The sequence below is a fragment of the Clinocottus analis genome, unplaced genomic scaffold (genome assembly GCF_023055335.1).
Source record: "Clinocottus analis isolate CAN_PGR_092001 unplaced genomic scaffold, fCliAna1.0.p SCAF_10, whole genome shotgun sequence".
Lineage (NCBI taxonomy): Eukaryota > Metazoa > Chordata > Actinopteri > Perciformes > Cottidae > Clinocottus > Clinocottus analis.
In genome coordinates this window covers 7,045,241-7,070,625 of record NW_027175821.1, presented here as the reverse complement: position 1 = coordinate 7,070,625, position 25,385 = coordinate 7,045,241, and the positions used below count along the sequence as shown (strand labels likewise).

Sequence of the window (25,385 nt, the reverse complement as noted above, 5' to 3'; positions counted from 1 at the left end):
CCCAGGAACTGGGAATTTGACTTGTAATCCCTTGTGCCCATGGGCCCCTGTGCTTGTACGTCTCAGATCTGTTAAGTATTTATACACGAGCACAGGTCCCTGAAAAAGATGAAAAAGATTGTTCACATTGTCCTTTACAAATAATATACAAATCAAAAATAATAAATCAACAGTAACAGAGAATAGTTATGAACAGATTAGGACGCCCTCCAACATTAACGTCAGACCACACCTTTCCTTTAAATGCAACTACTAACGTGGGGCTTTAACGTGAATTTAAACTGCTCTCACTTAACTTGTTTGCAACATGGCGGCTGCTGACGCGTCGATGTCTGTCGGAGGCTGAAGAAGGAGCGGGACAAGTTTCACTGACAACCACGGCTGGAGTTAGAAACCCCCGAGGACGAGAGGAAGATGAAACCCAGGGGCCAAAAATCAAACGCGGGGAACAAAGATTGCTGTCAAAACTGGTAATAGCTGAGATAGCTAACAACTCCATTGCCATCGTGAACCTTGCTAACATCAGCTGCACGACGAGCTAGCTCATTAACGAGCTAACGGCCGACCACCATGGCTCCGCATCAGCAGGCCGTCCACCCGCCCGCCACGATCACACAGAAAGTGCAGTTAACTCTCAGGCTCTTTATGCTCGAGACTGCCCGGAATGCACTTGAGCAAGAACTTCTTAACCTCACCAACAAGGTAAGTTAATGATGGTTAATGATGGCCAGCAATGTGTTAAACTAATTACAAATTTAACTTGGTTTTTCTTCCAAAATCACTAATTTCACTTTTCCCTCAGGCCTATGAAGATGTTAAAGGTTTCTTGTCTTCACCTTTCCCCACTGATGGTGTCTTCAGTGATCTGGTTCAGGGTCTGGATACAAAACATCAAGCCATTGACAAGCTCTCTGCCCTATTCAAAGACCTGGCAGTCGGTAAATCAAGAATTCATCCAGGTTAATCCTACAATTTTTGCTGCTACTGTGACAATTTGCATTCATCAGAATTGAAGTAATACAATTTAAGAAAAGAATACAATGATGGGTCAATTTATTAAGTCACAGCTTAAATTATTAGAATTTTAACGAAATTTTGTATATGTGATTTTGGGCTATATAAATTAAACTAAATTCATTAAGTGACAATTTCTAAAGAAGCCTTTTCGTTCTAATGGAACGAGAAGGCAAACCCACTTTTGATAAAGAATGCAGTGGTGAGTGCCATGGATGTATCCAGTTAAAGATTTAATGGTTTTGCATTTGGGGGGTGCAAGATTGTATGTTGCTGCATATCTGTATGTAACGTCAGTTTGATCTAGCACTGAAAGACCAATTGCTTCAATCGTCCGTCTCCAAAACATAGGGAAGCAAGACTTGTTTCTGTATAAGAATGTTGCTTTGTTGTTGTTTTTTTTGTGAACCAGTATGTGATTTAAAAGGTGCATTTACCATCAATCCAGTTGATTAATAAACCTGTAGTCGAATGTAAAAAAAAACCTATGTGATAGAAATTCCTTATCTTCCATTAGCATTACTGAAGTATTCAGTGTGTGATTTAGGAAATGATTTCCATTGCAGCTTCATTTAACAAAACTCTTCTCTGCTTTTCTCATCTTTACAGAGCCACACGTTTGTGTCCAGCCTACTGTCAAACATGAAGTGAAAGCAAATCAACTTCAGCCACTTGGAGACAAAAAAATCCTAATGACCAATGTTCTCAAGTATGGGCCTATGTTGAAGAACATGCTCATGGCGAGCTCCATAGCCAAAGCAGTCCAGGTGCTTGGAGCCACGCTGTCCCAACAGCCGTTTAAATGTTTTCCCATCTCCCAGCCTGCAGCGGTCCAGCAGGACGACATGTTATGCAGCATCTCGTCCAGCTACAATAGCGCCGTTGTGACTTTGAGCTCATCCCCTCACTTACAGGCTGAAGAAAAAGAACATTCTGTTATTTTTGAAGAGAAACACCCATCAGATGCTGTAATTCTTCCACCTGCGATTATTGAGAGACCCGAGACTAACCCAGAGAGGCCACCACCACCACTACTACTGCCTCCCATACCAGCTCTATTCCCAGAGATCAGTAACCCTAAACCAATGATAATAACACCACTAATGAGCTGGGGATGTGAGGAAGTTGTCCAGGTGCAACACCAAAAACAAACGTCCTCTCAGCTGCTTAACTTCCTCAAAGCAAAAGCTAAAAACATGGGTGCACTAGAGGTCACTGTCATGGAGTGGAGTAAGAGTATGTGCACTTCAAGTTTGCCACAGGAGCATACCATCAAAACACAAAGCCACCAATACAGACAAGTTGTGACTGATGATCTGATCAATGCACTAGCTCCGAAAACATTGTGTGCAGACATTGAAAACCAAGCCTCCGTCTTTAGAGTAAAACGAATGGAATCGAGTGGCTCTCTGACATACACTTGTGTGATTGCAACAAAGACTGAATTGTGGGATTTTGGAGACATCTTCACAGAGGTGGGTCATGGAAAAACTGAAGCTCACCCCTTGGATAATAAAGACTGCCCAAATAACACGCCTCAAGAGGAAACCTGTCTTAACATCCAGTGTAAAACCCAAGCTCTGCAATGCACAGAACCTGAACATGCGAGCCAATCGGCTGATGCAAAAAGGCCAGCGACGAGCTGCATAACCATTCCAGAGTTCCAGAACCGGAAGTTTGAAGAGACTGAAGTTGTCGTGTCTCATATTGTCAACCCAGGCAACTTTTACATACAACACGCAGACTCCATCGTGGCGCTGCAGGCCCTATTCACAGAGTAAGTCATACAGCATGGATTCTAATCTCTTGTCTGCTCTTCTTAACCCTCACTGACACCCTGATCACATGAACAGAATGTATAAAGCCACTTCTGCTTTTTTGTTCATTGCTGCTTTTCTTTTTTTTAATAATCCACGTTTCTGGTTGTCATTATTTTTTTTCCTCATTTGCAGCAGCTGGAAAGCCAGTAGTTCATATGCCGAGCAGAGCTGCATTCCAGACATTGGAACTAAAGTAATAGGTTGGTTCCCTAAGCAAGAACAATGGTGCAGGGCTCAGGTGACGAAGATATGCGGTGTTAGTCGAGGTGCGTCCAATTTTGTGTACTAGAATGGTTTAGCAAATGCATACCTCTAGATGGTAGCAGTGTCACTTTGCTTGCCTGCCGCCACTTGAATTTCTTCCTGGATTGTTTTTTGCTTAACCGTGCTACGCTCTCTGCCTTTTGGATGTCAGACAATAATGCCACTGATGGTGCTGGCAGTGGGACATCCATCAAGGTGGAGGTGATGAAGCTGGACTACGGTGACAAAGCCTGCCTGTCACTGTTGAACATCAAAGAGCTGACCCCAGAAATGTCCGTCCTACCGCTGCAGGCTGTAGGGGTCTCGCTGGTAAATGTAAGTGGTTCCCTACTCATAATATTTGGCTCCATCTTTTTTCACATGTATCTAGAGTACAACCAGCGTTGTGAAGGTTACATAAAAGATATTTTCCGACTAGAGCTGCATGATTTAAAAAAAAAAAAAAAAAACTGACATTGATGCATTTACTTTTAAATATTACAGTCTCGGTTCACTTTGAAAGCAAATGATGAGGTTAGAGCTATAAAAAAAAAGGTGTGCTCCTTTAATTAATGACTTGCTTTAGTAAACAAATTGACAATAAACATGCAACAAAAACCACCACATTAATTGATAAACCGTTTCTAACTTTAGAACACATTGAGTTACTTACACAGTTTATATTGATGACATTAGATTAGATAGTCCTTTATTAGTCCCTCTGTGGGGAAATTACAGTATTACAGCAGCCCTTATTCACAGATCAAGTAATATAAGTAAACAGAACAGTAATAAAAACACAATTTAAAAATTAGACAGTAAAACACAAAAATAGAAATTTACAAATGGAATAAAATAGTAAAAAAAACAAAACTATTTGAACATGGACAAACGAAAGAGTGGCTTGTCCCTAACAGGGACCCATACTATAAACAGACTGTTTATGTTGTTCCCTGATGAAAGACAAATGTTTCTTCTGGTACCTGTTCATAAAAAAATGCAAACTGATTTAGATAGTGTTGTTAACTTGCTGTTGCTCCAGAAAACCTGTTATATTGTTCTGATAACATTACTTTAAAATAAAAGTGTGCAATACACTAGTTTTTTATTCATTATTTAAACTTTGTCCAGCCGTAATTAATATGAATATTAACACACTATTATTACAATAATGCAGATTATCCCTCTCAGCTTTGCATCAGTGAAAATGGTTCAAATAGTGTGCTCTGCTGTGAGAGCCTAGACTTGTTTACAGTGTTGGCAGTTGTCCACATGATTAGTCACAGCCTTATCTATTGGGCAAAGGAAATAAATTATCTCAGTTCACGGTATTTATTGTCTGTTTCCTTCCCCCTAGGTGACGCCTGTGAATGGGAGTGATTGGTCAGAGGAGGCAGTGGGCTGGTTCAAAGCAATGGTGCACAACAGAACGCTCTATGCCAGACTTTACCCGCAGGGGCCCAAAGTTACAGTCGAGCTATTCCTGGAAAAGGGAAAGCTCGGCGCTATGAGGTACTTAATTAGGAAGCACTCGGTTCACTGTAAATTCTACATTTAGAAGTAAAAGCAAGTATGCCCCTTTGTGTCTATTTTACTTGCTAACATTGTACATATTACATGTTTTGTTGCATTTAGTAGTAGTACAGGGACTGAATATATGCTTAAGTTGGCCGTAAAATGTGTGTATACTGGATGGTGTCATGGCCATTATGAACCAATATCTTAAACGTACGATGGTTTTATCTAAATTGCAGGAGAGGTGCATCACTGTCTTTGAGACTGGCCCAGAACGGACACGCCAAACATAGCAAACTGAAGAATGTTGGTCTCATTAAAAAAAGTAAGTTGAGTTACAGTTTTGAAATTGTTTACCCCAAATTGTGCATCTTCAGTAGGCCGTGGTGTAGCCTGTGTATGACCAGAACAGCACTCATTTTCCCTCCAAATCTTGTCTTTTTCTTTTTTAGGCAGAAATCAACTTAATCTGAAGAAACAGGAGTCCGAGTGGGAGAAATACCTCATCTCATGCTATACTCAAAGTAAGAAGTAATTAAGAGAGTAGGGAATGTTTCTAGTTTTTGTTTATGTAATTTTGTCTGTCACACCTTGACAGTCAGTGAACCGTATCAAATGAAAATACAAATGACAGACCTGCCATGAAACACACAAAGCCAAACACAGACATTTAAAGTCTTAAATTAGAGATAAATCAACCCGTTGACCAACTGTGCACAGGTAAACACACGGTGGACTTTCAGGTTACACAGTGACATGCTGTGATTTGCAGTACAAATCAAGGATATTTAAATAAATTGTAATATAAATGAACATTGCATTAGGCCTTAATGCATTGATTGGAAAGTACATGTATCGGCTTTCTTGTGTATTTTTTTTCTTACGTTTTCTTACATTGCAATTCTTAAAATCAAAGCTATGTCTAGTCATTGTGAGTGTAAAGCTAATGTTTGTTATAACCTCATTGCTACTAAAGAATATCTGTATCATTCTTACATACATTTGTGTTGAACATTGTCTTTGAAGCATTGATAGAAAAGTGTGAAACAAAATATTTTTGGGGCTTTTTAAAAATGCATGTTTGTGTCGGGGCATAAATACCTAATTGTAATAGTTAAATGGTTTTATTGAGAACATTTTCCTTTCTGTTCTTTTTTTTCTTTATTTACCTGAGAGTACGTCTCAAATCCTGTTTTTTTTCCGGCCACTAGACGGTGCCAGTTCAGTTTAATTACCTGCCCTCTACTAAGTGGCTCTGGATTGTCTGTGTGCCACACACAGCAGGTCTGGTATTTAATTTTTCATTTATAATAATCATCACCAGAGCCATGTTGCCTTCGTTAAAATTCAATTATTGTTCAATGGCAGCTCTGTCTAGAATTTACTGTGTACATATGCGTCTTTACTTTCATAATAAAACTGGTATCTACACGTGTATGTGTGTGTGTGCTTCGTTTCTGTATTGTAGATTATTGTATATTCCATAGAAGAAATTATAAATGAGGTTTAGTTCATTCAAAGAATTACCAGGCCACCCAAACCCGCCCACGACATCTGTCACAAATGACGCAGAAAGGCTCATTGCATAGTGAACTGCTGAAGATCATCTGATAGTACATGACAAATGAACACATTGTTTGTTGCTACTGTAAATTATTGTTTTTACTGTTATAGGGAGGAGTTTTACCAGAACTAAATGTGCACTGTCAGTTGATAATAGCAAAATGTTTGTTCAGGCGCTCGATCATAGATCATTTATGAGCTTGTGTGTTTTATAGCGGAAGTCGAAGTTATGACTGCAAATTAAGCTTTAATGACTGGATATTCATCAAGACAATGTGTGCATATGCCCACAAGAGGATATCAAATCAATAGAAAAATGCAACTCATAAGTAGTTTTAGTCAAGTTAATGGGTTATCATGAAGATTCAAAGTTATTTTAGTTTAATGGTTATAATGACAATATATTTCCTACAGTATAGCAGCGTTTACATTTGAGATATGGTTGTGAGAAAAATCAGCTTGAACACAAGAGAAGACTGGTTTAATTAAAGCATGTGTATAAATGATTGTGTCTTTAAGACTTTCTTTCATTTTCTACTTAATTGTTTTTTTTTGCATATGTATGTTTTGGATGAATCTGCGAACCTGGTGAGTGCTCTGAATGACAGCGTCAGGTCAAAGCTTCCTTCTCTTCCCGGCCCGGCCAAGCACAATAAATAATGTGACAGGCCGAGGTCTTTTGTGTCCACACAGATTCCTCCTTTTGCTCGGGGTGGGTGGAAATCGAGGCGTTTGATCCGAATTCTAAAGAGTCTTGTTGCAGCCCGATAAAGGCCACCATTGTATGTAAATGGTTTATATCGGAGCATATGACTGCTACGGTGCAGGGCACTGGCTCGTGGCGGAGGAATGATTAGCATTTTCTAAATGCATGGTTCTCAATCCAGCCTTCTGGCTTGCGAAGAAAAACACAATATTTTAATTCATCTCTTCTCTGTACACATTTTTGTGTACCACCACAGCTGAAGGTAAACTGTCCTCTCATTCAATTCTGTTTTATACTAACACTCGGTGTGCAATGAGGCCAGATTTTTGTGTGTGATTGCTGACATGCCCTATTGTCTTGATTCGACAAATATGTTATTACTATTTATAGTAATATTTGAATGAATTAGCTTTTCAAGTGTGATCATGTCAAGTATTTATTCTGGTGAATTCTGTCGCCTTTCTTACAAACAATAGAGGTCTCTCAGTTGTCTTAAAAAAAACCAAAAAGAAAATCTCATAATGAGATGGATGTCTTCCTTGTTCCTTGGAGAAATGTGCTGGCAGTTTGTCAGTCTGTCTGCAACTGGGCTGTAGGTCAGTTTGGGAGTACAGTATTAATACAGCGAGAGCGAATCACGTGGCGCGCCCAATGTTTCGTAATTGGCTTCGTTCGGTTGCGTCTTGTGACGGAGCGCGATGGCGGGCCGTCACCCCTGCTCTTATACGGCCAACTTGCTGCTGGCCAATTCTTTTCCGCTGTTCCTCACTCTGCCAGCTGGATGCTCGGTCCACAGCTCAAGATGGTCATCTTCGGACCCGGCGCTGCTTACGCCGCTTGCACCGCTGGCTGAGCCTGGTAAACTTCTAAGAACTACTGTTGCAACACTTAGACTTTTTACTAAATGACCAAGTTGTTGGAGACGACTAACTCGCTTGAACAAATAATATTTTTGCTAAATGCGAGGGGCTTAAAAGTGCATGTTTTGGGTAATTACGTTTTTCCTGAGAGACATTTTGAGAAAGTTTTCTTAAATGTTGATGTGCATTCTAATTTGGTTTGAACAGTGGACCTTAAGCGAGAGATGTAGCTTCGCCGTCATCCATGTAACCTTTAATCAAGATGTAACCTCTATTCTTTTTGCAGACCTGGAGTCGAAAATGAACTGGGGTTCCTTTTATGCCGTGATCAGCGGCGTAAACAGGCACTCGACCGGCATCGGGCGCGTTTGGCTCTCCGTCATCTTCATCTTCCGCATCCTGGTCCTGGTGGTCGCCGCTGAGAGCGTTTGGGGAGATGAGAAGTCCGGCTTCATCTGCAACACCCAGCAGCCCGGCTGCAACAGCGTCTGTTACGACCAGTTCTTCCCCATCTCGCACATCCGCCTGTGGGCGCTGCAGCTCATCCTGGTCTCCACCCCGGCCCTGCTGGTGGCCATGCATGTGGCCCACCGGCGCCACATCGACAAGAAGATCCTGAAGAGGACGGGCCGCAGCAGTCCCAAGGAGCTGGAGCGCATCAAGAACCAGAAGTTTCAGATCACCGGCGCGTTGTGGTGGACGTACATGATCAGCATCATCTTCAGAATCGTCTTCGAGGTGGCTTTTCTGTACATTTTCTACCTGCTCTATCCGGGCTTTAAGATGGTGCGCTTGGTGAAGTGTGACTCGTACCCGTGCCCCAACACGGTAGACTGTTTTGTCTCCAGACCGACAGAAAAGACCATATTCACCGTGTTCATGCTGACAGTGTCCGGGTTGTGTGTGTTGCTGAACCTGGCTGAGGTGGTGTACCTCATAGGCAGGGCCTGTAAACGGTGCTTTCGAGGCCCCGAGGAAGAGTCCAAAGGACCTTGGATAAGTCAAAGATTGTCTAATTATAGACAAAATGAAATCAATCAGCTGATTGCAGACCAGTCGCTCAAGTCTATGTTCACTGTGACCAAAAAGAGCCCAACTGAGAAGGATGAAAGGTGTTCTGCTTTCTGAAACTCTGCCTCTCCTGTTTCCTTTCAAGTAATCACTGCAGTCCCACCTGTCCATGGATCGTGCCGCTCCGCATTAATGTCACTTATTCTGTACGTACACAGCTAAACCATCTATTTATATGTCATTCAGTCCATTGCTTATTGATTCATCGTTCTTTTCTTTGTTCTCGGTCGACCTGACTGAGTGGTTCTTGCTGTTAGATCCATGTCAGGGGTTGTTGCATGTTTTAGACCATGTTGACTTCATTTTAGGCTCATTTTCATGGTTTTCAGTGAGAGAAGCAACTTGCTGAGGTGCAAAGTATCTTGAGCTGAAGAAGCCCGTGATAATACGGCTCAAACTATAGATTTGTTCTCGTCCTACAGAGTCCGACACGGTTGTATTTACAACTTATGGTGTTTGGAAATCATGCTCCTACGGCAAACATTGACTTAAAAAAGATTGTATTTGTTTTATTTGGCGTTATAGGTGTCTATTTGGGAGAGAATGTGGTTGTTAGATGACCATCAGACGTTCGCATCCAGTGTCAGTTGTCTTTTTAGTTGCTTTGTCACGCATCAATAATGTAGCTTTGACAGGAAGGCACAAAAACATGAACACAATTTTTTTTTAAATTCTGCTTTTTAGAATATGCTCAGTAGGAGTATGCATGATTTCTGATGATTCAGCAAAAATGTGCAAAAAAACACCAGTGTGGTCCTTTAAAGCCGCAAATAATACAATAGAGATTAAAATGCTGGATAGAAAGCCACCATGGTAATATGTTCCACATTTAACTCCAGACTGAGTCAAAGCAAGGAAGTGCAAAGTGCAGTTATGTGAGTAAATGCCCTTAAAGCCAGCATGGTACGTTAGATTTTATCAGACAGTTTTAGTTGTTTGACTTTGTGAGGCAGACAGCTGTACAGTGTTAAGGTGACGGAGATGTTGATGTCGGTATTCGTTTTGCTCCTTTCATGGCATGACTATGTTATAACAACGTGAATCTAAAGTAATATGGCCAACAGAAATGAGGAAATCTGTTCATTTTACCGTAACTAGTGGCGACTTCAGGGTTTTCACAGACTTGTGTGATCCTAACATTTTTCAATGACCCCAAATTCACAACATGAAAGAAATATGATGCTTCTGTCCATATATTTCGTGTTAGCCTTTCAAAAACAACATTTTTTTTGAGGTCAAGAAACTGTTTACTCACCCTGACAACATCTGCTCCGCATTTATAAATAAAATAATAATATAAGATAATGATGATGCTCTTCTGCCTGAATGATGCAGTTAAAACACTTGTATAACTTACAACATAATTACTTTTTATATGTAAAAAAAGAAACAGTATGTAATACACATGCTGTGCCTTTAGTGTCTGATTTAACAGAATATTTTATCTTCATAGGCGTACACTTATATTTGATTGACTATCCCTTAAATATATCATTTAAAATAGATATATAATTTTAAAAAAAGTTTTTAATGGATGCAAATTTATTTTTATTTATTTTTTAAATCTCACGTACTCCGATTTGAGAACCACTGTTCTAGATTATATTAATTATGTATGGTAAATTAGTAGCACATCAGGCAGGAGAAATAACCTTCAGAAAAATCCATGACAGGATTATGAAAACTAACAAAAAATTGATTAAAATTGAAACAAATGAATGAAATGTGACTTAAAATGTAACCACAAGCAAACGATAAAGACAAAAACAAAATGTTAAATTCTTGTCAACATTACCGCTGCAGCTTTAATGATTATCTAACTTCGGACAGTGTCAGAATGGTTGAGAGAGAGATTATTTCACTAAAGCACGCAGAATCTCAGTACTGTACATATGTCTTTATATGTCTTTGTATTCAACTGTAAGTACTGCTACTTACTACTCAGCTTCTGTTTGAGGTGATTGTGTTTTGTCTATGAAAAATGTTTAAGGTTGACCTCCTCAGTATTACCCTGTATAATACTATTCAGTATCTCTGTTCCTGTAAATGTCCCACACGCTGGTATCTTATACAGTTATACACATTCTAGTGCATACAAAAACCTTGATGTTGATATTCATGCCTCAATGTACAGAAATTAATTTACACCCTGGTAAACAACCCAGATAATGGATAATTAGGGTTGAAACTGTGTATATTATGTAATATACTGAAATAAAGTGCCTGATAATTTGACTTTATTTGAAGTTATTTCAAAAATGATGAACAAAATGGATAAAACAGTCACATCTGTTAAATGACAGTAACCTAACATAAAAAGTGTTTTCCATTTTAATCCTCAGATCCTGAGGCTCATCTCATTACTGATAGGTTGAAACAGAACCCCCCCCCCCTCCTCCTGTCACTTCTTTGTAACTTGAGGATGCAAATGGCTACTCATCTCCAAATCATGCCCCCCATGATAGTAGAGACCCGCGCGCTATATTTAGACCACTTGTGGCCAGACAGACCGAGCGGACAGCGTCATTGGCCAGCTGCCCCGTCACTCTCTGCAACCAGCGAGGAGAGGGGCTTCAGCCGTTTACATTAGAGAGTGGACCCTGTGCCAAATATAACCGCAGTGGGGAGGGGGTGCTGGAGGGAGGGCAGGCCGGACGTGGTTGGGAGTGTGTCCAGCAGGTTAATGTGTGTTGTGGTCAGCGGGAGACCCCCGAGGCCCGGATCCTGATTCCTGCCCCGACTTGTGTTTGGAGACACAAGACTGAGTCGGCGGGCTTGTCGGTGTGGAACGGAGGTTGTTTCCAGCAGAAGTCTACTTTTCCTGTCCATTCAAGGGCATCGCCGGGGGCCCAAAGATCAGCTTTGCACTGAGGCCCGTCAGCGAAGCAGGCGGCCTCATGGACCCTCAGAGACGCGGAGGGCTTCACTGCAGGGGATGCATAAGCTGACAAAGGTGGGTTTATCCAGAAAATGTGACTTCTCTGTGAGTGTTTGTGAAGTAAAACCTTTGTTGATTGTGATACTTCCCTCAGTTAAAGTTCAGACGCCTGACTCGGGGTGGAAGGCTCTTGTTTATTGTCTTTTGTGTGAACACAATGTTCTGACCTAAAACATATCTGTTTTTTTTTTTCTTCTAACGTCCATCAATATTATATTTTGTCATTGGGGATTTCAGTCCGAGCGGTTTGATATTGAAATTGATATTGATATTTGTTTATAATTACAACCCAAAACATTTCACCTGCCACATTCCCGCAGTCATCAGAATAAATGAATCCTCGCAGCATAGGAAAAGTGCTGAATGTGCTGTCCTGCTCCTGTACGGTACAGCCGTCAGAAGGAAGACTATATATACATATGAAATTATGTGTTACAGGAGCTGATGATACAGATATGACTCATGTTTCTATAGTTCGCACTTCCACTGCCTGGTGTTTGATTTCACCTTGTGTGTGTGGATCATGTTGCTGTGGCCCAACCATGCAGGCCAGGAGCCACAGCACCATGACTTCCCCCTGTCTACACCTGCCAAATATACCCTCCTAAAGTAAATATAATCCTGTCCGTGTCCACGTGTAAAACGTAAAAGGCAACTACCTGCTCGGTCCCCCAGTTGTCCTCTCAGTTAGCAGCTTGGCTCCTCAGAGACTCCTTTAGTCTGAGCTCTGTTGAGTTTCGTGAGAAGTTTTAGTTCATCAGCGACACTCAAGCCGACTTTACCCACTGGATGAGTATTATTACACGAGTCACAAATCGAACTGAGGAACTATTTTTTGACCTTTTTTTTTTATGTGTCTCCAGTCCCAGATCTGAGCTCACACAGCCATGGGGGACTGGAACCTGCTGGGAAAGCTTCTGGAAAAAGCCCAGGAGCACTCCACTGTGGTGGGGAAGGTGTGGCTCACCGTCCTGTTCATCTTCCGCATCCTGATCCTGAGTGCCGCGACCGAGAAGGTGTGGGGCGACGAGCTGTCGGGCTTCACCTGCGACACCAAGCAGCCGGGTTGTGAGAACGTGTGCTACGACATCACTTTCCCCATCTCCCACGTCCGCTTCTGGGTGCTGCAGATCATCTTTGTGTCCACGCCCACGTTGATCTACCTGGGTCACATCGTCCACCTGGTGCGGATGGAGGAAAAGCACAAAGAGAAGGACAAGCAGAGGGAACTTGCCCAACTCTCAGACAAGCATGCCCTCATTGTGAGTGGGAAGCACAGGAAGGCTCTGGTGAGGGACGAGAAGGGTCGGGTGCGCCTGCAGGGGGAGCTCCTGCGCACATATGTATTCAACGTGGTCTTTAAAACCCTGTTTGAAGTGGGTTTCATCGTGGCTCAGTATCTCTTGTACGGCTTTGAGCTGAAGCCCATGTACACATGTGACAGGTCGCCCTGCCCCAATGTGGTGAACTGCTACATATCACGTCCCACAGAGAAAACCATCTTCATCATCTTCATGCTGGGAGTGGCGAGCGTGTCCCTGCTCCTCAACCTCATAGAGATCTACCACCTGGGCTTCACCAAGTGTCGCCAGGGCATCACCTTCAGGAGACGCCATCGGCGCCCCGCCAGTCTCCCCGACGAGCCCAAAGAGGCCGCGGTGCCATACGCGCCGAGCTACGACGACTACTTCCACCAAGTGCGGCCGGCCTACCCGCCTGTGCCCGGCTACAACCTCTCCCCTCTGTCTGAGGGCGCAGACTCGTCCTTCCACCCTTACCACAGCAAGGCGGCCTACAAACAGAATAAAGACAACTTGGAGGTGGAAAGGAGCAGCAGCAAGCCAGAGGAATGTGACCTGAAAGGAACGAAGGGAGAGGGATCGGCCCCTGGGTCACCTACGCAGGCCAGGACGGGCCGCAGTGCCAAACACAGCAACAACAAGACTAGAATAGACGATCTGCAGATATAAGGGGTCTTATGTTTCTCTGAGGGTGTCTTAAATTGCTGTGAGGGGATCATATGTCGTTTGGACGCATGCATATATGTTGAACTTTCTCCCCTCTTTAAGACGGCACAAGTTTGACTCATTCCAACTCAGAGGGGAGTGACATTCACAGGGCACACAGAGACGCTGCAGTTGTACAGTAAGACTGTAGGCCGGGAGCCGCGTATCGAATGAGCTTCAACTTTGTCGAGGAAGTTCTGGTTTCCTTTTTGAAAAACTTAATTGGATTTCACGTTAGACGGTAGCATTAATGGAATGCGGCACACATTTTCTGACCCCTTATTTTCAGTCAAAGTCTTCCCCGCTTACTATTAGCACCCAGGAAATACAAACGAATAGACAGAAAGACACAGTCTGCTCAGGTTTGGTATGAATGTGAATGAGCTGTCACTTCTGCGTATAAAGTTTCCAAACTTTGTGAACAGAATCCGGGACAGAAACTTTAGCTCAACCTCATTCGTGGAAATCAGAAAGGGCAAATAGTTCAATTGAACTTCCTTTAACTGTTTTGAGGTCACCTCCTAAGCATAGTTCACTTGCCTAGACTTGAAGTGAAACGTTGTGCAATACCTGACGACACGTTGGACACTAGAAATGCTCTACCTAATTCCAGGAGGCGCCTCGAAATAAGTTGCACTGGTCTCAGGAGTTCTCACATTTGTACTGCCTCTTTTTATTGCGACAGCTGCAAGTAGATCATTGTAAGCACATTGTTATGTTCATCCGTGTTTATATCTGTGTTTGTTATCTGTAAAGCACTTGGTGACAACCATATTTGTGAAATTGCTTGAAATAAATCTGTCTTAAATTTGCAAAGGAAGCGTTTGTAATCTTAAATCTTTAAAATGGCGACTCATTTCACTGGCACACACGTTGCAACTCTTCTTTCATTTTTCTCATAAACCAGACCACCTCACGCATCTGAATCTTTTTTTTGAAACACTGGATCTCTGATTAGAATCGACCAGGTGTACTTTGAGTCATCATATCCACCCACAAACATTTCAACCTGTTCACAACTGACGTGCTTGAGCGGGAACAAACATGTCTTCTTACACACTCGTGTGCCGGGAAAGCGCCTCACACAGGCACCGCTGGTATGGAAACCTTGAAATGAATGACATCGCATGCTCATGCCGAGGAAGCGGTCTGACACCTCGTGACTCGTACATTCATCATTTTCTGTCACTGCTTCAACGTGTCGACAGAAGAACAAATAGCATTTTTACCGAACTTGTATTCAAACTAAAAAGTACCATTTCTGATGAAATAAATGACTCCTTCAGCTGAATTTGCGAGTGTAGTCTGGCCATACTATTCCGTACTTTAGTGTGTTGTGGTGCCAGAAAACCAGAATCCTCTATAATTCTTAAAATGTCACATCTCATTTAACAAACGAGATTAAAACACGATGGTTACCGAAAGTTATTTTAAAACATACTCAATCATGTCGACATGTAATAAAGTGATCATCTTTGAAAAGTGGGTTATACAATGTTGACAGATGAATTGATATGAGTCATGAGCAAAGCCGGATATCCAGCACTTTGAAATCAAATCCTTTTAGTGTCTGGCCAGCATTTGGAATCGTCGTTGCATCCGAGCGTCGTGATATAAAAGGTTTCTATTTTGACTGAATCACACGATGAAAGTACGTGATATGTTAGCATTAGATGACATGAGGTAGTTTTGTTTTTTTTATAAAAAGTGCCATGATTTTGATTAATGGTGGCTTTTTGATTACGTAGCTCTGCAAGTGAAATTAATAGCAGCATCCTCACCTCTGACACTCAACTCCACAAGAATGGTGATCTCAATGCAGTTTGGAGGGAGAGCGGCTGCACACTCTGTTTTCAATATATCAGTTTTCTTTGTATCCTCCCTGTGACTTAGAGAAGTCTGAAAGTTCTCTTCCCAATATACAATAAAGTTGGTTAACACTTTAGAACTGGTTAAATTCATTGTGTCATTATACAAATGTTTTCAAATGTGTTCCCTTATGTAAACCTAAATATCTTATTGAATGAATCATTTTCACAAAGCCAAGCAAATTGCATTATGTATACTATGAGGAAAATAATACTCACATAACTCTAAATGCAACATGTTCAGCTTGCCTCATCAGAGAGCCCTTCAATTACCTTTCACTTACATTAAAAACTCTGATGCGCAACACAGATTGTGGTAAACAAAGAAAAATATACAAATGCAAAATTTAATTCAGCGGTAGCATAAAAACACAATTTGAAATCTAAACATCAGTTATGATTGTATAGTATCTGTGGCTTAACTAAAGCTATATTTAAATATACAGGGTTATTTATTGTAGCCGAGAGTCCAGACTGAGGACACTTTTAAACTCTGCAGATCTCCACGAAGAACCTGGACAACAATGATACGCTGCACGTCTATACTTTTCAAATGTACGCTGTAAAAGATATTTAACATTTGAGGAAGTTGTTTCTTCAGTGCTGAATCCAGTAAAAGCACCTGAGCAGAGTTACATGAGAAATACCAACACAGACTATTACAATAAAGCACCGTCCTGGTTATGTGTACTGTTGGATATGAATGTTCCCTGTAGTGCGAGGCTTCCCATCATCTTCTCCGAGTTGTAGCACAGTGCTCTACTGCCCTCTCTCTTCACTTGTACTTAAACACCGGCTAGCCGGAGCATCTGAGGCTGTGTCTGCTGCTGCGCACGCCATCTGCTGGGCAAAAGACATCCATGGTGTGCAGATACTGGTAAATAACTCAGTACGTACAAGTGAACATGTATTATAATGCGTTGCTGGATATCTGTCTATTTTGTTCTTCACTTCAAACATTCATTCAAAGAGTCTGTACTGAATAGGAAATGCATTTTAGGATAAGGAGGGGCCCACGAAATAAACACCTCCAAGTCCTGTGTTTATTTAATGCCGGACTCAAGTAAGTTCAGCACTCTTTGGCCTATTTTTATTTGTATCACACTCACACCATACACCCAACATGCTAATGTGTGATAAATGACAAAGAGCTAAAAGCGAAGCCTGCCCTTGCAGCAACTTTGTCAGGCTTTCGAAATATCAGCCATAAGGCAAGCGAGGCCTCTGGTGTTTGCTGACTGAATCAGCTCCATTGCTCGCAGGCCTGTCACCTCATCACCAACACCAGCCGAGCTAAACTCAGCGCTGACTGCACGGCGCCAACAACAACAAATACAATATATGAGCTGGAGAGTTTGTTGAAAATCAGAGGGAGATGAACTGAATTCGGATGCAAAATGGTTTCTGAGGCAAAAAAAGCGTCATTATGGCTCGGCGGCGCTGTTCTTTTCTTTATATTATGTTGCAGAAGTCAGTAAGGTTGCTGAAGAGCTTTCGTCTCAGCAGACTTTATTCTCACTGAACTATGTCAGGCTTGATAAAAAAAAAATCTGGATAACCATGAAATGTCTCCATGTGAATTGTGCTTTGAAAAAGGATGAATCAGGAAATCAATTTCAACATTTCTCCCCGTAGCATTGTGTTGTTATTGCATGCCAGACATGGCGCCGCAGTGACGGATGAATTTGCTTCTGGGATGAACACTATAATAAACCTATAATAAATCTATGACAAAGAGGGGCACGCAGAGACTTAACGTGCATACAAATACTGTCTGTTTTCAAGTGAAGCTTTGATTTAGGATTAGGTTGAACATAAAGCTGACATTCTTCGGAGTTTTCAAGTTCATTCCTAAACTCAAGCCACTGAATTCAACATTTCAATATGAAAGCACATCCTCCCTCAGAGCTTCAGCACATAGAAGACGTGTTCTCCGCCTGAATAATGTTCCTCTTCTTCCCAGATGTCCTCCATTGACGCTGCATACCTACCACTGAGAGGCATATAAAAGACACAACTGACAGTTCAAACTAAAAGCATACAGCGAAAGCCTTTTATAGAACTAATACTTATATGTATAGTTGACACTGTAACTTAATCCACTTTGGAATGAGGCAGTAACATAACAAAAATGTGTAAAAAGTGAAGCGCTGTGAATGCTTTCCGGATGCACTGTATCACAGACTGGATCCATGTTCTACACACTTCAGTAAGGAAGGTGGCGGCATGAGCCTGAAGTTGGAAAAAAAGTGGAAAATTGCATGATGTTTATGATTAAAAATGACAAAGAGTCTTCCGTAGTTCCCAAGGCCGAGGTGGGGAAAATGTTCACACAGCATTATTATATATGTTGGGTGTCAATATTGTATAGATAAACGGCTGCCAAGTAATCTTTTATTATAGAAACCAATATTGATTAATTAACATTGCAAATACAAATGAAACCTTTTGGTAACAATTGCTTATCAGTCTATTAGATGGTGCTGAGTTTTTTTTTTGCACTCATGTAAAGTAAATGGGATTGTCATGAAGCTGGTCAGACTAAGATTATGTTGGTCTCTTTGAAGAAGGATGCAACAGTAGTTTAGCTTAAAATGCCCATCCCAACAAACATATTGTGTATTGTGTATTCCAGCTGTGTTTTTCATCATTTTTCATCAGATAATAATAATATCAAATCTTATGTGTAATAGATTTGAGTAATCCAAAAGGATCATTGTTTTGGCGAGAATAGATCGACTGAAATATTCAATATAATCTGCTGAAAAAGAATATTTAACACAAGAATACAAAAATGAAAAAATAATTGAAAGAAAACGTTATGACAAACATTGACGACTAAAAGTGGATTTACATTTAATAACTTTTCGGGGTCTAAAACTGCACTAAAAAGATTTGTGTTGTCCACGAAAGATAAAAATGCTAAAAAATGTGACAAACTAATGAACCCTGTTATGCTGAAAAAAAACAGTTGAAGTAACCGAGTGGAAACTTTGTCTTATTAGATAAAAAAAGATATGAATCAAATATGGTCAAATGAATCATAATATAATGCGCAATACTATCACAATACTGAGCATATGGCAAAATGCTAACAACCCCAATAAGATGGCAGCGTGACTTATGAAACGTGATAATATTGCATCGTGGGGCTTCTAGTGATTCCCACCAAGTTTTGAGCCTCATTCCTTTCCAGCTGAACCATGGTGCACACATTCAAACAAACATATGGTGGTGTATGAAATAAAAAGTGGATATTTGTGCTGATAAATTATTTCATTTTCGTTCAGTTTTTAGGAAAAATCAACTGACCCATTTCTCTGTAATTGGGATCCTGCACCCACTTCCAGTTCTGGGAATATTCAGACTTTGCCTAAAAAGAATCGCACACACCGCTTATATTGTGTTCAAGCCATTCATCTATACTTAATCAGTCCCTATGTTGTCCCCTGAGAGGGGGACGATCTTACTGGACAGGGACGGCTGCGCTCTTTTCTGATTTTAGTAGTGAAGCATTGGCACACATTCTCCAATATGCATAATTTACACCATGCTGGCATAGTGTGGGTATCTTTCCTATTTTCCCATTTTTAATTATGTCTTATATTATTGCACTGTGTTTTGAGTCACGCACCATTCACCAAGTCAAATTTATTTTGTGCCAAACATATTGGCGATAAACAGTTTTGGACTCTGATTTGGATGGCGTGTGGACAATAATATGATCCAGAATCATTTCAGTTATTGGAATGCTATAATTAAATGGGTTATAGACCAAAAGGGTTAATTAGCCACCGGAGAAACTATCAAAATATATCCACAAATCGTTAAATCATTGAGTAATCTGATATGACATTATAAGCCTATGTTACATATTTAGGCCTCCTAAAATTATATAATTCAGTTTATAAGAGCAACGTTAATGCATTTAGGCAATTTATATTGTTACAGAAATAGGAGTATCGTGGGCTGCAAATTAAAACGGTTGTCTAAACTAATAAAACTGATGCTGAACATTTGAAACACTCAGAAACCAATTTTCAGAAAAATTACAGCTCTCCTATTTCCAGGAATGGTCTGGACACTCGTCCCGCACGCTTGAATGGCGGCATTAACGTCTTGCAGCATCTAACAATAATCACAATAATGTATTCCTAGATGAGAATATCAATAGTAACAAACGTTTAAACATTTCCATGCACAATTTGACACGTTTAAAAAATTCTAAATCTACATTGTGTGAGTGACTTATCAAAAAAGCAGAAAAGCTTTGATAATATGTAACTTTTGAAACTATATAATTATATTTTCAAGTTTATTTGAGCAAGTGAACCTTTCCATCTGCATCACACGACTTCACTGAGAGCATCCTGGAATACAAACTGATCTTGCAATAGTTTTCTGATTCAAAGTTACAAAATGTCACTGAGCTACATTACACACATTGATAATTGTGGACAGGACGTAATGACATCTTTTGCTACAAAATACAGCACGAAAAGTTAAGCATCTTCTGAGTTTATATTGACATGAGTTATTTTAAAGAAATGTATGCAGATAATAACTGAAATTTGAGAACAGAATTATGAATTCCGCTCTACAAATTCTCACAGAATGGATGTAGATAATTTTGAACTAAAGATTCTTTACACATAAACATTACAAGCACATACAGAGAGTGTGTGTGTGTGTGTGTGTGTGTGTGTCTGTGAACACGCGTCATCCAAAACCCAAGATGTTTTCCTACACAACAAAATTTTAACTGTGGAGGGACTTGTAGCTTTTAGCCAAATGGCAGCTTATAACAACGCCTCCTAAAAATAGGGGCCGTCCTTTCCGCCAAGCCAGGAAATAATACAGTAGTTTCATGCTTTAACCTTGTGTTAAAGCCAAACGCAACCAGATCCCTTAACTGTCTGGTTGGTATTGATGGTACTTTGTTTAGTGCTGGAGACCCTGGTGGTTTTGGGGTCGGGGGGCCTGCGGATCCATGCCAGCATCTGCCCATCTCCTCCAGTCTTACGAGCTGATAAGAACACGCCTCAATCGTGTTTGCCCTTCCCTTTGGGTGTTGTGCCTTCGTTCCAGGCCACGTAAACAAACAAAGCCAAAACAACATGCACAGCGAGCACTGCAACGATGGCTGCATAGAAGTAGCTGTCGGAGCTTGACATCTTCATTGAACCTGGAAAAAAGAGGTGGAGAACAATTAACAGCTGCATTACAGTGCCAAACGTGTCGACATCAACTTGATTTAACAGCTATTAGAAAAATAAGAGTATGAATGAGCGATATGATTATCTTGAGATTAAACAAAGTTTTCTATCCCGATTATGCCGTGTGTTAGGTACACTTTAATATCTACAGTTTTACTAGACCATTGTAAGATTGCAAGGTTATAAACCAATGGATTGGAATGCTGTCAGACTTGGATACACATTTTGTAATTTGCCACAAATACACTCTTGTCCAGTTAGATTATGTATGGTTAAAAATAATTAAAATTAAATAAGTCAATATTCAGGTAATAATGTTCTGCACATGAACGTCTTAGAGTGTGTATGTTCTGATGACAGTTTGCATCAACAACAACACAGTTATGAATAATGCAAACTATTTATTTGATTTACGGTTACTATTGAAGCCAATAAATTGGCTATATTATTGGCTGTTATTCGTACTTTAGGGCATTAAGGCCGTAACGAATAGAGGTATGATAGGAAACGAGGAAAGAGAATTTTACATAATTTGTAGACAGTATTGTTTTTAAACTCCAATATCAATATATGTATTGTCCTGCATCAGTCAGACTGTGGGTCGTTTTTTGAATTTGGAACAAACATAAGACCTGGAGCCAAGTGATGAGGGCAGTTTGCGGTCCAGTATCCTTTCATCTAATCAGTGGAACAAGATAAAGGTCAGGGGGCTGACACAAACAATCCAGTGGTGCGAAACTCACCCTCAAAGAGATACGCCTTCGTCGCAAAGTAGAGCCCAATGGGCAGCGTCACCATCAGGATGGTGAAGAACAACAGCGTCTTGAGGGCTGACACCAGCGAGCTTTCATTTCTGCAGGAGCACAAGTTCAGTCAGTCAGCACACATGAAACAAGACAGCGACCCTGCTGTCAGGAAGCAGCGGGTCGTGAGCTGAACACACCGATGTTAGGCGTCTTCGTGTCGTGTTTAAGCCACTGAAAATACACGTATTTTGTAAAATGTTGCTCAAACTCGAGCAGCACTGGGTGTTTATTTAAAACAGACGTCACTTCGCAGACAGAGGGGCTAAGCTAAGATGCTAGCCAGCTAGGTTAGCTCGTTGGCTGTTGGTTTAAAGTGCATTACTGTGTCCTTACCCTCTGTAATAAGCCGAAGGTCCGGCGTCCGAAGCTGCTCCGACAGGTCCGTCCATTGCTGGGCTGATCGGACACGAGGTTAAAAAATGAAACGAAACGGAGAAAATATAACCTATTAATGCTAACGTTTGCCCCGTTTGTGTTGTATTTTCACTGTAGCTCAAATCTCTGCTTCCGCATAGGGTCATGTGGTCGTCACGTGACAAGTTAGTCTCGCGCGACCAGACTTGGCGTTGAAGCCATGCGGATTTAACCTATTATGTCCTGCAGAAATACAGCAGATTTATTGGCAAAAATGTTGTTGTTTTTTTCAAAATATGGAATTATGCATCAACTCTCAAGCAATATGTATTTTGCTTACAGTACATATGTAAGATTTTCATATATTTTGTCTTATTCATTACCTACCATGTTTTCACAGTTTGTGAGTGGAAATGAATTATATGCTCCAGTCAGCAGCTGTACATTCATCGCCATTATTAAGTCAAACACATCTTATTGAGCTTTTTCAACTGTTGAAACATGTTTTTTTGTTCCCGTTTTAGTAACCAAACTACAAAAAAGAACGGTTGTCAACTTGCAAATTCATTATTCAAGGGTCATTTATGGATGTATTGTCTCATGTGCGTGTGCACCGTCCTGAATAATTAAACACCGGACCAATTGTTTAATCGCAGAGAACCATTTTGTCCATTTCGTGCCGACTATATACATTGCGTGTCATGCCCTGCCCCTGTGTTTCTAGTTGAAGTCTTGCTGCTGTACATGTCAAGGAGTGGTACTTTCTGCTCCAGTGGGCTTTGTTCTCTCCGGTCCCACGCCCAGCAGGTTCCCCAAAACACATTTCATTTGAAAAGCCTCTCAAAGGGAACCAGTCAGAACCATTAAGAATAATCCACTGATGTCTGTTGAAAATAATCATTTCACTTTCTGTGGCAATTTCACTCCCAATTAATAACCCAACACAGGACACTCTGTCAATATCAATATCACATTAAAGGCACAGTTATTTGACCTATTATTAGTATTAGGCCTGCTGATATTATTCTGAGGAACATAAAACATAACTGTACTTAAAAAAAACAATGTATGCAGATCTGGAAATTCTAAATCTAAAAATGAACTTCATGTGCATTTTTACAGTGAACAATATCAATTCTTATTTTAAATGTGTGACAATATTTATTGATAGATCAGATGAACACTATACATACAAAATGTACTTCACAAAACTGTATTGAAAACAAATGATTGATTGATTCAAATGAAACACCTTTTTGTAAAGCCAAGGCACATTGTACAATTGTGTGATTGTACAGAAAAACATCTCATTTCAAAAAGTTATGAAAAAACATTAAAGATGAGAATAATTCTAAAATAAACTAAAATAAATTCTAAATGACCTTTTTCATAAACAGGTCATTTCTAATTTTCTCAGATCAAAGTTATTTTCCCAAGACACTGGACTTTTATTTCCTCTGGAAACAAATGCAAAACAAAAAATAATTAAAAAGTTTATTGCTGTGAGCTTTGGGAATAAACCATGAACCACAAAAGCCATGTTCACCCCGTCATGGTGGGATTATAAAATGTAATAAAACTGCATCTAAAATTAAAGCCTGACAAAAGTTGCATTCTCAGTGGAATAACTGTTTATATCTGGCCAAAGGTTCTTTTAGTACATGTTCAACACAGTACTGAGTAGTCCTTCCTCAACGAGATTGACCTCTGACCTTCCACAAGTATTTCCCATGGCTCTCTTTGACTGGACCTCTCAAGCGACGCCTTTTTCGTTCCATGTGTCATCAGTGCTCTATGTCAAAGACGAGGCACCTCACACGCCACAACACACCTGTTGTTTTGACCATAGCGACAGTGACAACGTGTTGAAACTAAATAGAAAGAAAGTTTCCATTCCAAGTAGAGTACAAATAGAAAACACTTTAAAAATAGTTCCATTCTATTCTTGGCTTTGACACAGTCGCTGCCTTTACAACTGCTGCTAAAAGTAAGAAGGTTGTTATTAACATTCGTAAGTGTAGGTATTACTCAAACAATTAAAAATATTGTAGAGTTCATCCATTTATCTATAGCATTTATTTAATAGTTAGTGTTTCCAGATATATCAGGACTTGTTTTCTAAACTAAAAAAAGACATTGCACTGTTAAAGGAAAAGTGTGATATTTTAAGAAACATGCAAATTAACATTATTGCTGAGAATTTGATAAGAAGATTGTTCCCGCTCTCGTGTTTGTATGCTGAACATGGTGCTTAGCTTAGCAAGAAGACATTTAGCCTGGGCTTCTCCAAGCAGCATGTCTCAAGCTCACTAATTAACACATTTTATTTTGTTTGTTATTCTTCTCCAGAATATTGCTCGGTCAAGACCAATTGCATGGCAACCATAACCCTCTGTAAAATATCAATATGTCATGTTTACACTTCAGTTGTTCTCTGGATAAATCAAACAAGATACAGCATGTAAGTCCGCTTTAAAGTTCTAGTGGACTTCATCTCATTTGGAAAGAGCCAAGCTAACTAATGTATTATATAATACAAAATCATTACAAACATTATTCAGGTGACATTAATCAGTGGATTGAGTACTTTTATTGGTTAGGGCACTGTAGCTGACTCTTACTTGTAAATAAATATTTTTGCAGATGTGTTCCTACTTTTACATAGACGTAAAAGTATGAGCACATCTGTTATTCCATCGCTGGTATCATGACAAAGTGAGGTCACTGTCAAAAAGCAAGACGCATGCGCGTAAAAAGTAGAAAAACGTAACATTTCAATGTCATCTATTAAACCCAGTGCTGTATGCTATTCTGACAGGAGAAAAAAGTCAAGAAATCAGATGTAAATAATCATCATCATCTACATTTCCTGCTCTCATTGGCTTATTTGGATCCCTGCCACCTAAAACCTCCTGGTAGTATTGTGACCCACAGCCCATTGGGACATGTAGGAACACATTACACGCATGAGAACACAGGCAGCGCTGAACCCAATGCACAAATCCATTAGGAGACTTGCTATTGGGGCAGCAGTGAGACCCCACTGCTGTAAAATGCAATGATGTGCAAGAGCTAAAGAAATTCCTCTGTGCAAAGGGGAGCTGCGTCTGGCTTCATCGAGCGAGGCGAAAAACCATCATGGCGTGCTATCGTTGGGCCATATAACTCTTCATGCATTGTGTTGTGGAAATAATCTTTATCTCACATAACACTGAGAAGGACCATACATTCTCACCGCTATCACGTCAATGCAAAGAGCTCTGCGCATCTGTAGTTTAAAAAAAAAGAAATAAGGCAAGCCTTGTACCTGACGTCTAAAAACATGATGTGAATATATGATTCCAACGTACTCATGAATGACAGGAGGATTTATAGTGTGGCTTGGCTGTAGAAAACGTACCTGAG

General features: G+C 40.4%; 3 protein-coding genes across 6 annotated transcripts; 2 read left to right on the top strand and 1 right to left on the bottom strand.

Moving 5' to 3' along the window:
- The first annotated feature begins 383 nt into the window (after nt 1–383).
- Nucleotides 384–9,457, top strand: gjb1b (gap junction protein beta 1b). Of its 4 annotated transcripts, none has more exons than XM_068584915.1 (9): nt 384–702; nt 803–938; nt 1,624–2,791; nt 2,970–3,100; nt 3,250–3,413; nt 4,435–4,589; nt 4,832–4,917; nt 5,045–5,116; nt 8,008–9,457. In XM_068584915.1, the coding sequence occupies exons 1-9, from the start codon at nt 571–573 to the stop codon at nt 8,847–8,849; spliced, it is 2,886 nt and encodes a 961-aa protein (XP_068441016.1). In that variant the 5' UTR covers nt 384–570; the 3' UTR covers nt 8,850–9,457. The 4 variants fall into 4 exon arrangements, with proteins under 4 accessions (XP_068441016.1, XP_068441007.1, XP_068441035.1 ...); XM_068584906.1 differs by having other exon boundaries at nt 2,967–3,100; XM_068584934.1 differs by lacking the exons at nt 384–702; nt 803–938; nt 1,624–2,791; ... (3 more) ...; nt 4,832–4,917; nt 5,045–5,116 and adding an exon at nt 7,005–7,123.
- Nucleotides 9,458–11,501: 2,044 nt separating this feature from the next.
- LOC137794069 (gap junction alpha-3 protein-like) lies at nt 11,502–14,533 on the top strand. Its single transcript, XM_068590665.1, has 2 exons — nt 11,502–11,745; nt 12,594–14,533. Exon 2 carries the CDS (start codon nt 12,618–12,620, stop codon nt 13,698–13,700), a length of 1,083 nt encoding a protein of 360 aa, XP_068446766.1. The 5' UTR covers nt 11,502–11,745; nt 12,594–12,617; the 3' UTR covers nt 13,701–14,533.
- A 5,352-nt stretch (nt 14,534–19,885) lies between these two features.
- vma21 (vacuolar ATPase assembly factor VMA21) lies at nt 19,886–22,139 on the bottom strand. The gene is made up of 3 exons (XM_068581197.1): nt 21,960–22,139; nt 21,564–21,673; nt 19,886–20,789 (listed from the first exon to the last, which is right to left on the bottom strand). Exons 1-3 carry the CDS (start codon nt 22,013–22,015, stop codon nt 20,647–20,649), a joined length of 309 nt encoding a protein of 102 aa, XP_068437298.1. The 5' UTR covers nt 22,016–22,139; the 3' UTR covers nt 19,886–20,646.
- Nucleotides 22,140–25,385: the final 3,246 nt, after the last annotated feature.

Bases quoted from the DNA above. Each gene is read 5' to 3' on its own strand.
- gjb1b (XM_068584906.1), top strand. From the start codon at position 571: ATGGCTCCGCATCAGCAGGCCGTCCACCCGCCCGCCACGATCACACAG. The intron at 3,101-3,249 runs GTGCGTCCAATT...TTTGGATGTCAG, and splicing joins GATATGCGGTGTTAGTCGAG to ACAATAATGCCACTGATGGT. The intron at 4,590-4,831 runs GTACTTAATTAG...TCTAAATTGCAG, and splicing joins GGAAAGCTCGGCGCTATGAG to GAGAGGTGCATCACTGTCTT.
- LOC137794069 (XM_068590665.1), top strand. From the start codon at position 12,618: ATGGGGGACTGGAACCTGCTGGGAAAGCTTCTGGAAAAAGCCCAGGAG.
- vma21 (XM_068581197.1), bottom strand. From the start codon at position 22,015: ATGGACGGACCTGTCGGAGCAGCTTCGGACGCCGGACCTTCGGCTTAT. The intron at 21,674-21,959 runs GTAAGGACACAG...GTGCTCCTGCAG, and splicing joins CCTTCGGCTTATTACAGAGG to AAATGAAAGCTCGCTGGTGT. The intron at 20,790-21,563 runs GTGAGTTTCGCA...TCTTTTTTCCAG, and splicing joins GAAGGCGTATCTCTTTGAGG to GTTCAATGAAGATGTCAAGC.